This window comes from Vespa mandarinia, chromosome 4 (genome assembly GCF_050613455.1).
Source record: "Vespa mandarinia isolate Hongniang chromosome 4, ASM5061345v1, whole genome shotgun sequence".
NCBI classification, from domain to species: Eukaryota; Metazoa; Arthropoda; class Insecta; order Hymenoptera; family Vespidae; genus Vespa; species Vespa mandarinia.
Window position 1 is genome coordinate 6393050 of NC_140813.1, and position 13503 is coordinate 6406552.

A 13503-nucleotide genomic window follows, 5' to 3' on the forward strand; every position below is an offset into this window, starting at 1 on the left:
AATACACGGTTCATCGAATTTAGAGAAAAGGGCATATTGCTATGATCTGTTTCTGAAATATTTTAAATAAACAATTTCCAATTGAAAAATTTGCATATATCTTAAAGATTAAGGAAAACAAATGGGAAATGCGAGGTGTAATCCAAATGCTACAAAATTATTGTTTTGTAGCGAAGCATTTTGTATTTGTCGTTCCACACGATTGACTAATGTACAAGCACTATAATCCAAACATTTTTTTTCTATTCGGCTTATCGTCATAGGTTTTTAATTTGTTTCTTCTTTTAAATTCTTTATTTTATAACTAATTTATATTTATATGTATACAGATATATCATTTTTCTCTGAATATTATTTTAACTATTAAAAGTATGATACAGCCAGACTTAAAATAACAATAATTTTAAATATTGGCTGCAAGCGGGTTAGTCGTGTAGTTTGACAATCGGCTTGGCGATCACACACTAAGAACGAAACAACCGATATGCTTCTTGTATAGAGGGATATATAATAAGTTTTATTAACTGTTATATGTACATACGGACATACATACATACATACATATGCACAACTTACGCGGATAAATCGCTCGCGTATGCCTGTGTATGAATGTGTGCGTGCGATAATTTTCTTTATATATATATAAGAAAACATATATATTTACTTAGTATTTTACATGTTTATATATATATATATAATTTATATATATATATATATATTATTATTATTATTATTATTATTATTATTATTATTATTATTATTATTATTATTATATTATAGTTTGGAAAGAATCCGTAGTAGTGACGAATGTTGTGTTTATAGTTTAATATCTTATTTTCTGCAAATTGTTTGGAACTTATAATCTCTTAAGACCGCTTTTTTGAATATGCTTCCTTTCTTGGGTTCGATTCCAGTTTATAAACCCGTAATCGTTGCCTCGACATAATGGGCTTGTATCGGCTCAGTCAATGACACGCCTTCTCAATATTTTAGAATGTTCATTAGGCGTGCGGGCACCGTGAATTTGGAAGCTTCAAAGTTTCACTCGTTTGCCCACCGAATCTGTTTTTTATATGTTTAAACTTATCACGAGTCACCCAATGTATTTTCCGAGTTAAGCCCATTTTAGCACTTCTACGACTACAACACAGATTCTAGTGGCACATTCAGGAACGTTTCTTCAAATCACACGAATTGAAGTGGTTATTAATGTCACCCCTTATTTATCCGCGTAAAGATTTGAAACGTGGCAGTCAGACGAACGCAAAGATGTAAAAGCAACATTTCTTTTTGATTCATTTTTCTTGGTATATATATATATATATATATATATATATATATATATATATATATATACACATATATAATTTTTTTTTTCTTCATTATTTTTATTTTTTAGTAGAGGTTTCAATAGAGCCAAATGAGGGCACCATCTCGCTTAAAATATATGCAGCAACGCTTTCACAATTTGAATTCTTTCTTTTATTCATTTGCAAATATCACATCATCGCGTGAAGCACATGACATACGTTTCATAGTCTGCATAAGTACTTTCCGCGATGTATATGTAATAAAATATATCAAGAAATTACATTCCTATAATATGATAGAATTTTGTGAAAGCTTAAATATAATAAAGTTAATAAAAATAGGAAACCCACATGATATTTCAATGTCTCTATGATACATTGCTAATACTGAATTACATGAATCCAAATTGTTAATTTTCTGTGAGAACGGTACGAACAGTCGTTAGTAAATTTACTACTGGAAAATTGCTATTCTAATTATACAATAAAATAATATATGTAAGTGTTTTACAAATAATCACGATGTTTTTTACTGGTGACATTTTTAAAGATTAAAAAATGCTTGCTCATCGAATAGATTTCAGCAATGAGATTCGAAGAACTCGTTTTAAAAAATCACGCAATATGGACGACGATTGCTTCGTAAAATTTTACAACGACCGATCAAATTAGCGAGATAATAGGAAGGACATATAGTTGAGGAAGAAAAAAATAGGAAAGGCAGGTAGCAGCACGGTCATGACACAAAAGTACAAAACGTACGATATATATGTCATATTCGCAAGCGTCAACTTTTGTTCACTTCATTGGAAGAAGTAAAGACTATACCACACCCAATAACAATCCCAATATCACGTTCAGCATATTTATGAACATTACTCTTCGCGTCCGTGATATCTACTGCTAGTTATCTTCATGTTAAAAGATCCAAACTTTTCTTTACTATAAATGGGCGGTCAGATTGTAAACTGATATATTACAGACTAAAATATGTTTGGACATCTCGACCAATCGCCTTTGTTCTTACACTCCCAATATTGTTCACTATACATGTAGCAAAGACTATCTGTGTATGGATCCTGCTGTTTCTTAAACCACAACGGTTCCCAAGTTTCATAAGGTAAACCTATAAAACAAATACTCTGGATTAAATAATATTAATTCATTAGATTTTTGAAAACAATTGTATGATGTCTCTATACCTTGTGCAGTAGCTTGTTCTGCTTCATGTTCACGATAACGCCGCGCAGCCCTCTGTTTCTCTTCAAGTCGAAGTTTTTCTGCATTAGCTTCATCCCATTGTCCATCTTCCATTAATCTCTGGTCAGGTCTTAATCGGGAATCTGTAGGAGCTGTGCCATCTTCTGGCTCGTTAAGCTGACAGGCCAGTTCCGTGAATGAGTAATACCTTTCGCAATCCTCACTGTCATAATAAAATTACAAAAATGGATGTTTAATATAAAAAATATTATCTATTAATACAATAGATACAAACGATTATATTTTTCAATACTTACGGAGGCATACGTCGTTTCCAAGCTAATATGTATGGCCCTGTTTTATAAACAGGGTTGTCTGGAGCTCCCGATGTACTAATGACAGGAGCAATTTCAATCTTTGAATCCCACGTACCTTGAACCACCCATTTCACCTCTTTATTTGAATTCATAACAACGCCTTTAACTTTACGTTGATTATCTCTTGAAAAATATGAATATGGTATATATTTTAGATGGCACTTGATACCGTCTTTATGATTCACAATATCCATATCACCACTTTGATCAACCCATAATTTTCCAACTATTATATTGTGTACAGTGGTTGTTACTTTACGCCATGTATAATGTTGTCGTTCTGCATTAAATTCTAAATGAGCAGTACCCAAAGGAATTACCTGTAGAATATGTAGATGTAGAAAAAGGAATCCTTTAACTTTGAAAAATAAAACAGATATGTAATAAACCTATTTACCTGAAGATACTTTCCGCGAAATTTAGAAGCCATGGTGAATTCCTGCCAGCAACGCCATTTCCTACCTTCGCAATGTTGAGCTAACATTGGAGGATGATGAGAAACTTGTTCAGAAATCGCTCGCCAACCGAGATCATCTGTGCGATCGCATTCATACGTTTCACCTAATAATGGATTAAAAGGTTTGCCTGTTCTACTGGCAGTTGTAGAATAACTAGAAATAGTAAATGCAGCTACATAGGCCATTTGTTCGTAGCTGTCGGTACATTCTGCTGCTCTGTAAACACGAACATTATTTTCAACTGTTAATAATTATTAAATCTTTAGAACATTTAACTGAATAATTTATTGCTTAATTGCAGGAAAACAAAATTAAATAAATATATGATGTACCTATCAAGAATCTCTGCATACTCATAATCTTCTGTAAGCCTCTGAAGCATACTAAGCGGTTCTGAGAAATTAACAGGCATAGGAATTTTTGATAAATCTTTACCGATACAATTTTTCATAATACTCCATAGGTTTAAAGGATAATTAGGTTTATCAGGTACTCTAGTTCTTCTTTTTCTATTAGGTGTAGTTGCTAACCCGGTGCCACTGCCGCCGCCATTGTTGGTTTGCCAAGCCGTCTATATATTAAAAAAAATTTTATATACTTTAAACATTTTAATCATATATTATTTTGAATAGTTACATTATCCAGCTCGTCTGTATTTGTAATAGGAGAAGAAGGTTGTACTACTGTAGAATCGGTCACAATAAGAAATGACTCTGCTCCAGCAGAATCAGAAACTGGCAAAGGTGTTGGATCACCTTCAGAGCTAGAGCCATCATCACTTCCTTGAGAATCAGTACGATCCCTTGGGTGAGATATTGAATTAGTTGAGGCTACTCCTGGAATAGTCAGTGTAAATGTATCCGACTCTTGAGCATCATAAAACTCTGCATTATCTTCTTCGTCTTCTGATGGAGAAGTGGTTATCGCAGAATCTTTAAGAAAAAGTATTTACCATTTAAGCATATGTTATAAATATATATTTATATATATAATTAGTATATATATAATATATATATATATATATATATATATATATATAAAATCGTAATTAGTAAAGCTATATAATTTACTTAAATAAACTAAATTATATTTTTAAAATGTTCATTAAGATATGTATTATATATATAGATACATACAATGAAATGTATTAATTCATCATTAATTAATCAATATTTTTCATAAAGCACAATGAAATTTCAAACAAAGAACTTTAGAAAGATGTATAAAATAATATTATGACTTAAACGGACAGAATACGATTATAAAGATTACCGAAATCAATATTACTATCATGTCTTTTCATGGGCACAACCTATTCTGATTTAAGTAATTTAATTTACTTTCGAATGAAGTAAATTTTAATACAATACACACTTTGACTAATGCTTTCCAAACACAAAAGCGAACACTTGTAGTGTACTGATCGGTATGAATAATTGCATATCATTAAATTAGTACTAACCTATTTAAAATTATATATTATACAAAGATAACGCGACAAGGTTATGACAAGTCACGAGATTGGTTCACAAAACCAAGAATTTGGATCTTTGAAATTTTCATCGACGCTGCGTTTCTATGAATCGTTATCTATATAAATATACGTTCACACTTTGCCTTTCAATTATTGCTTTGACATCATTTATGATTTCATCTATCATGTATTCTGAACATTAAACTACCGATTTAATACTTCTTTACTTCAAATTTTACGATTGATTCAACGAAAATTCTATTAACGGAAATGATAAAAATATCAATTTACAAGGCCATCTGTGCCTAATTAAACACCAAATTTAAGAGAAATGAAAGCATATTTAAACGCTTTGTAATACATTCACACACTTACACAGATAAACCACATGATCACTTTAGATAGCAATCAATCACATACAGATGTAAATCTTTGCGTGCAAAGTCCTGCGCTATGCGAGAAAATCGTCAGCGCAAAGCAAACGTAGTGAACTGCCATCTATACTCCAATACAAAAGACCGCGAATATTCGAAATCTCAGAAAAAATAAAAATCGTGAATGATAAGAAACAAAAAATTAACCTTCACCAAAGGAAAGATTTAAAAAATAAAAAAAATAAAAAAAAAAAAATAAAAAAATGATGCATGTACATTTTATAAAAATGTGTACAATATCAAATTTTCTAATCTGAATTAGTAACTCTTTTAAAGGGCATAAAAAAGCACACATTAGACATAATGTAAGTATACATACACTCCATCTTATTTCGAATTACCTTTCAATTAATGTAAAGGGTAGGAATTTTAGAAAACAAGCACACGCGATTTTATAATATAAACTTAATAAAAACTTACTGATAATTTACTTTGAAATAAAAATAAAAATTCCTAGTGAGGCTAGACTTTTGTTTACAATAACATTACTATTGTTGTATAATTATTACATTATGAAATATTAACATCACGATAATTTTTTTGATATATCAAAATCTTTATAACTTGTTCCCGCACGTTTTTTCTTTGACAATTAATGTGATTAAAATTCAGGCTAGTATTGACTATTGATTATATCGTTAAAAAATTGTAGCATTTCTTTCTGAATTAATAAAAATGATTAAGTTATGCAAAAATAAAAAGTAAGCATGAAGTCAGGTTTAAATACATTGCAATGTAGGCACGATCGAAAATGATAAAGTTCAATGTGGTTATAAATAAAAGCAAAAACACTACTAATTACATTAAAAAAAATAAAATATATGAAATTACGGGAAGGTCTGTGTCCTCCCGCTGGTGTCGCCGAGGGAAGAGCATGTTGTGCAGCTTCTTCCAGGTTTGAATGCTGTCTAGCTAACTGTTCAACCATTCTCTCTATGCGCGCCTTTTGATCGCGTTCATGTTGTAACATTTTTTTCCATTTTGGTTCCTGTTGCTGAGCTAATTGTAAATATTCATTGCTTGCCTGAAATCATAATTCAGCCTACTTTCTAAAAATACAGGGCTATGATATGTAACATAAAGTAGTTTATATACACATCACATACAGAAGATAATTTCAATTATATCTTAAATTACGTATATATAATCAATAAACAATATTGGTATGGAAATATAATATTATTATGTATTTGCAATAATGCAAAGTTTCCATTTAAGCTATAAAGGAATACCATTAACTTTCATCTTTTATTTAATTGCATACCTACGTAATATTTTATCCTGTTGATGTTCGTTGAGTTAGTATTTCTTTAAAACTCTTAATAATTAATAAAGTCAACTTTATTTCAAAGTTATAGAAAAAAAACGGATAGATTGATTAAAAGTTAATTGAATTAATTAAACTGAACTTACGTTAATCATAGCATTAACAGCAATACGGAAGATAGTAGCTTTCTCATTCACAGCTTTAATTTTGGTTATTAGATCAGGATATAATGGTTCTAATGTTTCCAATTCATTCAAAGTTCGTTGAAGGACAGATCCTCTTTTGGCGATTAAATCATTACAAGTCTGTAGATCTTCCAAGCGTTGATTCAAATCTTTGACAGCAGTCCCCTGTTCTGTCTTTTGATTGTCGTTATCTTGATACTCTTCTTCTTCCTCGTCTACAAATAAATATTTATTAAAAACGGATGTAGAGGTTTTCTTATTTCGTCTATCAAAAACAAAAAAGTTATATAAAAAGGCTTAAAAATTAAGGAAAATTAGAGAAAATTAGGAATGGTTTCAATCGCAACAAAATTCTATAGGAATTAATATCTTACTAAGATGATGTATTTCTCATGAAATGAGATTGAACATACGATGAATTTTACAGTGGAATCATACAGACCAGATTCTACTGCTTGGATAGCCTTGGCCTTCGCCAACTCGAGGGCCGTGACCCATTGTTGACGCTCTACTTCCGTCGCTGCTTTTATGTGAAAGGTTTGTGTACCGCCATTGCTTACAACAAAAGTGCAAGCATCTACGGTGTGTATTAAGGCCCCATGCATGGATATCGTGCCCCGGCATGTATGAGACATCTCCGCCGGATTTCTAAACAAAGAATAAAAATGCGACAGTCCCTTGAACAGATTCTTTAATTGTTAGAAAACCGAATGACACAGAAAAAGACAGACGTGAGTTTGCAATTCGTTTTGCGGTATATTCAAGGTTTATCCAAGCTAAAACTCAACCTCGTCCCATTAAAACTAATGTCGATTTGTCTGCATTAATCTGTGACACTATGGCGCAGTGGATATAGGAGACGCGTATATATGAATTAGCATATAATTGATACTTTTAAAAAAGCAAACCCACAACCAAATTCTTCCTAACAATACCATTTCTATTTGTCTATGCTTACGAAAAAGAAAAATCCCATATTTTATATTAAAAATAATATAAGCAACGCCGAGACGAAGGTCATGTATTACGGGAGGGAAAATAAATCCGTTCAATCATCGTTTCATGCACTTTAAATCAATCGAGTTAATTCATCACGTAAGACTTATACGACTTTATATGGAAAAGGAACAGATCATGCTGACGTGTAAAAAATATAAATTGCTGCATATCGTCCACAATAGTTAATGGAAGCGGATCTGGTAATTAACGATAAAAATTTTTTTAAAATTTTCTTATCTTGCCGATATCGCTTGGAATAACATGATGAATATTATTTCAAAAATATCGTATATCATAATATTATAGTGTAGATTTTTTACAATACTCATTTGCACAATATAAATTATACTATTGTTTTATTTTGTTACTTAGTTTTTTGAAAAAGCATAATACACTTTTTCTTGTTTAATTTAATTCAAAATAATGCCCAGGTATATACGAAATTGAATTATTTTGTAAGAGTATTATAAAAATAATATAAAAATATAAGTATAACGATAAGTAGGAAAGGCACTGACCAGTAGGCTGTCCAATAACTTTATGTAGATCGTTAGATCTCAAAAATAAATCTTCTAAATTTAAAACAATTCTACTAATAACTCCTCCCCTCTGAATTCGACGCAATTATTACTAAATTTATAAGATACAGCAAATAAGATTAAAATTTAATTTATTATAATAATCAACAGAAGCATTTTTTAAATTGCGCACACAATTATGCACGTACGTACATACACGCATACGCCACCAAGGAAACGCATAAATGTGTAGGTCTTCGGGTGACGGACGCTTAAAAATTTTTATACAAAATATATGTGCGTATACATATATGTAGTTTATGTGAATAAATATGTAAATTACGTATGTAGATATTGAAATGTGTTTAGGTATATGGGTATTATGATATTTTTACTGGTGTAATATTACATGTATAACAATTTATCAGTTATAAAACATCAATTACAAGTCAAGAAAAAAAGGAAGCAGGTGAAATTATTAGGAATGCTGGCGACCGCATTAACATGTAGCAGAATGGAATGCGAGGAATTTTTTAGAATGAAATGAAACTAACATTTCTTTTGTCTCCTTAATTACAATTCGTTTGAATGAAAGTCAGGATATTTCGACGTTTCGATAATTTACTTACTCGGAGGCTCTGCCAGCTCTCCGCTTGCGTCGCGTTGATATCTTTGGCCCCCCTGTTGGTTCAGCCCTAAACAATCCATAAAACAAATAGACCCCGTTCACATTGTGTAAAATTGTCAGAAGCGAAATTTACGTTTTGTAATTTCCTTCTACCGTAATTGGTATTTCGTGATTGTAATTTTTTAATTAAGAAACGAAGGATCCTAAGCGACACAAGTTTAACTTTTGAAAACGCGATAATAGAAAATCTAGTGATCATTGCGTGAACATGATCTGTGTGAAATAGGCTTCCCAATTTTGTGTTTAAAAACGAAGTGAAGACAGAGTATTGCATTATTATTTGAAAAGATATTGCAAACTCAAATCACATAACTGTGCCAAGCGGGAAAATATTGAAAGTCCTAAAAATGCAGTGCAAAGTTCATTGTAAAACACGAGATCGCCAACTTCATAGACGACATAAACATCAATAAACGATAGCTGTTGTGTGTTATTATCATTCTTATTTTACATATGCATATCAAGAATGCATTCGGCGATATTTTTCAGTTCAGATATTAAATAAAATAAGTTTATTTTCTATATTAAATATTCTTATAAACAAATTTATATTAACAATCTCGCGTGGAAACTGTAAAAAAGCATTGAATAATTTAATATGCCATCTTATAAAATCAACTAAAAAAGAGGCAAATATACAATAAAATTCATCTGATGCGCGTATCCAAATATAAGCAGGCGAGACAATTCTCATTATCTAAGCATGAGGATGTTTAGATTGGTCAGCACATATAACTTTCTCCTGGGCATGTTATATATCACATATCATATTTACATCTTTCTCCTTTATCAGGACTTGTTAATATTTCTGTTCAGATTTTATACAAATTTAAGAATTTAATAATTTTACATTGTTTTATTTATACTACATATTGAAGAATTTTAGTATGTATTCCCATATGTGCATGCTTTAGATATTATTTGTGAACAAGAAAATTGGGATATAAATGCTGCGATTTTGGTTTTAAATTTACTTGGATAAACCATCATGTCAAATGTACAGTTATATCTGCGTAGGTTTCTTACAGTCATGCATTGTTTTATATAATGCCAATTTTAAAACAATTACTTTTATCATTTATGCTATTCATATTTCAACAAAAAGAAAAAAAAGAAAAAAAAGAAAAAAGAAAATTGCAGGCATGTTTATCTATCATAATATATAAAATGCAGAGCTGTTCCAATACATATTTCTTAACATAAAATATTTAGCATTTACATTATAATACTACTTAATAAAAGATCAGTATTTTATCAAATATTACAATTATTATATAACACAATAAAAAAAGAAAAACAAGAAAAGAACAAATTACCTGATATTTAAGTTCTAGTGTTATTAAGTATGCATAAAAAAATTGTAATGTAATAAATTAAATAAGCAAATTGTATAAAACCAATGCTTAAAAATCAAATGGATCTACTGCAAAATTATTTAAAAAAAAAATAATAATTACATTAATTTATCTGCCACAAAGGAAAGTTTTCATAAATCAATCAATGTGTCAAGATCACACCGACATTTTGTATATACAACTGTGTTTTCAGATCCTTCATTACTATGTTTCTTATTATAGTTACATTTTTAATAATTATTATTTAATAATACATTCTTTTTATATGTCTGTTCATAATAATTTGTAAACTTCATGGATATTTTAATGATCCATAATGTAACATACATAGAATATATGTAATACTATTTTATTTGAAGCAACATTTACAATGTCATCAAAACTTTCCTTATGTTCATTGGAACAATGGACTAGTATCCAATGATACTATATAATGAGTTATATGCAAAGTAGGTTTATTTCTAAATCATCAATATGATCAATAGGGTCATAACCTAACACTGTAGAAGGAAAAGCTCTGCTTTTTGTCAAAGTTACTTTCTATCCTACAGAAAAAACTTCATCAGACAACAATCAGCATGAGTAGTTGTACAAATTCCTCGTTATTTAATCATACGAGCTAGGAAAAACAGATTAGTAAAGGAAACAGTGATTTCACTACGGACTACCTGTAATATGACAGAAGGCCGTTTGACAGGACAAACCATCTTCTCTGATAACCTTTCAAGTAATTGGTCCACTTAAAAAGCCATCCTTTCATTTCCTGTGTTCCATGTTGAGCCTTTGAATCACCCATTTTCTAATATGTTGCGTGCTTACACGCGTTTCTCCTGAAATTACAATGCGCTCCAATATCTGCATACACATCACCCGTCTTGTACAGCCACCATTTTGATATCCTTCGTGCCCACAGAAATTCTGCGGTCTGAGATTGAAATTTTGTATTTATACACAATTCTTAATTTGGTATTACCAAAAATAAGTAAACAATTTCAACGTGCCTTGAGATCACAATTTTTTTAAAACACAGTATGGATTCCTTTTTGTACGGCGTGATAAAGCCGCCACGTTCTTGTGTGACGGCGCCTAACCTTTATTACTATCTATCTGACGTAACATATCTTTCTTACTAAGAATGTGTGAGGGTATAGAAACGTATACGCGAGTAATTATATGAGACTCTCGGATTTTTAGTTAACTACGTCAGGTAATAGTAGTTAATATTTATTACATGTATTTTTTGCTTCTTCTCAGGAGTCCTCTTCTGAGGTGTATTGGGCACGATATCTATTGATATACTAATGCATACATTATTCTTACTGATCATTGTATCCTCTTAGTTGAAGAATTAAGCAGATTATTACAACGTAATAATAGCCAATAACGAGACATATTGTCCGATCAATTCATAGAAACAACTATAGAAAATGTACACGTAATTAGTTATTATTCATATAAAAATCGATATAACTCATATAAAAGACGATAATTAAATTTGAATTATGGACGCTTTTACGCATGTCTATACAATTTTTCAGTGCAAATTATATAAAATTTTTGTTTATTTACAATTCCAAAATTAATTCAACACTCAATATATTTTTCAATTTTTTTTTTTTATATTATATGATAATTATAAATGTCTAATGTAAAAATAAATTTTATAAGAATTTCTTTTCAGAGTTTATAAACTATCTTATTATTTATTTATGGAACATTATTAAAATAACGTATGATAATTATTAATTAGCAAAGATATTATATTGATCTTAAATCGATAAAATGAAATATAGTTCTTATGTAATATAGTATATTGATTAGACTAGCGAAGAATTACGTAGATGTTCAACACAGATACTATTCATGACAATATAAAATATATCACTTTTTATATTTATTGCGTATCGACTTTTAATCGTTCTCAAAACTAATCAATTTTATACATTTATTCGATTAGATAGATTATATGATAAATATAATTATTTATATAGTTATTTTTTATATGCTAAACTATTGAATTTACTTTAAAATACGCTCCAATAGACGAATGAAAGTATAAATCTTACCCAATCAGCAAGATGTTACATCACAAAGATGGCGTTCGAAAAGTTTGCTTGCTTTACTCATTGGTTACTTTTTGTGAATCGATGCGTCATATATTTTACATCCATACAATATAGAATCTTATATTTTTACAAAATCAGAAGAAATATTTTCAAATAATAGTACCAAATTAATAATTTTTTTAATCTACTGATTTAAGCGAACTCATATGACGTATTATCTTATCCATACATTTCATTATAATCAAAATTAATATTTAAATTAATATTGTTAGTATTTCACAAATCATGAACATTTAATTTTTCCGAAATTAAATAATTTAGATTTTAATCTTATATTAATTCGTTCACCTTATTGTACATCTTATTATAGCAAAGAGAAAGGATTATGTTTGTCGTTTGTTCTACTTCCACGTAAAGATTCAATGAACCTTAAAATACGTTTTGCTGTCATTTATGTTTAGTCATCCGATACTGTCATACTTTTCTTCTAATTTGGAAGAATAGCTTTGTCAAAATTTTTCGTCGGACTGTACACGTCTGATTTATCAAGGGGAAATAACACTTCAGGGGAATGACTTTCTCCCTTTCACGACCTCTTTTTTCGAATGACACAATAGTATCGATATCGCCGATTACTATTGAATGGAAAAAAATATATTAAGCACTGTCTTTGTTAACCGCAGTATGTATAATGACTGGATATTATTCCGTTTGTATGATGTTATTGCAAGCATAACTAATTTCATGTATTAAGTGACACATTTTTTTCGTAATAGAAATTTTTTTACTTATCGTAATTATTTTTTGTAAATTTAATCTGATCCGTTTTTGGAAAACTCGTCAAAAATAATTTGTCTTTGTATCTTCTTTTGAACAATGCACGTAATAAAAGAAGTAAAAACTATAAAGATATTCAAAGGCTATTACTATTTCGACATTACCGACGACATTAAAAAGCGCGCTTAAATATCTCTCGGGTTAAGTATCTGAAATATATCTTCAAGAACATTCAGTACGGAGTATACCACGGAACATAACGGTAAGAATAGAAAGTAATTGTTTCGAATAATTATTGATGAAAGTAAGGGAATGGTATGGTATTTATAATGCGATCGAATAGATTGTCCAAGATCGCATGATAGATAGTAATACTTATGAAATATCTTTTGTCA

The 13503-nt window shown here is 29.9% G+C and overlaps 2 protein-coding genes across 8 annotated transcripts in view; one reads left to right on the forward strand and one right to left on the reverse strand.

The window, feature by feature from the left end:
- HisRS (histidine--tRNA ligase) overlaps positions 1 to 13503 on the forward strand; it is a 30846-nt gene that overhangs the window by 13698 nt on the left and 3645 nt on the right. The window contains exon 1 of one of the 6 annotated variants that reach the window (XM_035885901.2): positions 11384 to 11472. The exons of 1 other annotated variant lie outside the window; for it this stretch is intronic. The gene's annotated coding sequence lies outside the window, so the exon portion shown is untranslated. Of the gene's footprint in view, positions 1 to 11383; positions 11473 to 13176; positions 13371 to 13503 lie in introns of those variants that run through there. 4 more of the 6 variants (XM_035885899.2, XM_035885900.2, XM_085656311.1 and 1 more) reach the window with 4 other exon arrangements.
- On the reverse strand, positions 711 to 11335 carry Osbp (oxysterol binding protein). Of its 2 annotated transcripts, XM_035885896.2 has the most exons (11): positions 10934 to 11335; positions 8852 to 8917; positions 7148 to 7353; positions 6667 to 6920; positions 6085 to 6277; positions 3982 to 4277; positions 3678 to 3916; positions 3285 to 3561; positions 2828 to 3207; positions 2513 to 2733; positions 711 to 2436 (listed from the first exon to the last, which is right to left on the reverse strand). In XM_035885896.2, the coding sequence occupies exons 1-11, from the start codon at positions 11059 to 11061 to the stop codon at positions 2294 to 2296; spliced, it is 2403 nt and encodes an 800-aa protein (XP_035741789.1). In that variant the 5' UTR covers positions 11062 to 11335; the 3' UTR covers positions 711 to 2293. The 2 variants fall into 2 exon arrangements, with proteins under 2 accessions (XP_035741789.1, XP_035741791.1); XM_035885898.2 differs by lacking the exon at positions 8852 to 8917 and having other exon boundaries at positions 10934 to 11076.

Excerpts from the sequence above, each read along its gene's own strand:
- Osbp (XM_035885896.2), bottom strand. The coding sequence starts at position 11,061 with ATGGGTGATTCAAAGGCTCAACATGGAACACAGGAAATGAAAGGATGG. Across the intron at positions 7,354-8,851 it reads AGAGCTGGCAGAGCCTCCGA|AAATCCGGCGGAGATGTCTC; the intron begins GTAAGTAAATTA and ends TTCTTTGTTTAG. Across the intron at positions 3,917-3,981 it reads ATACAGACGAGCTGGATAAT|ACGGCTTGGCAAACCAACAA; the intron begins GTAACTATTCAA and ends TTTAATATATAG.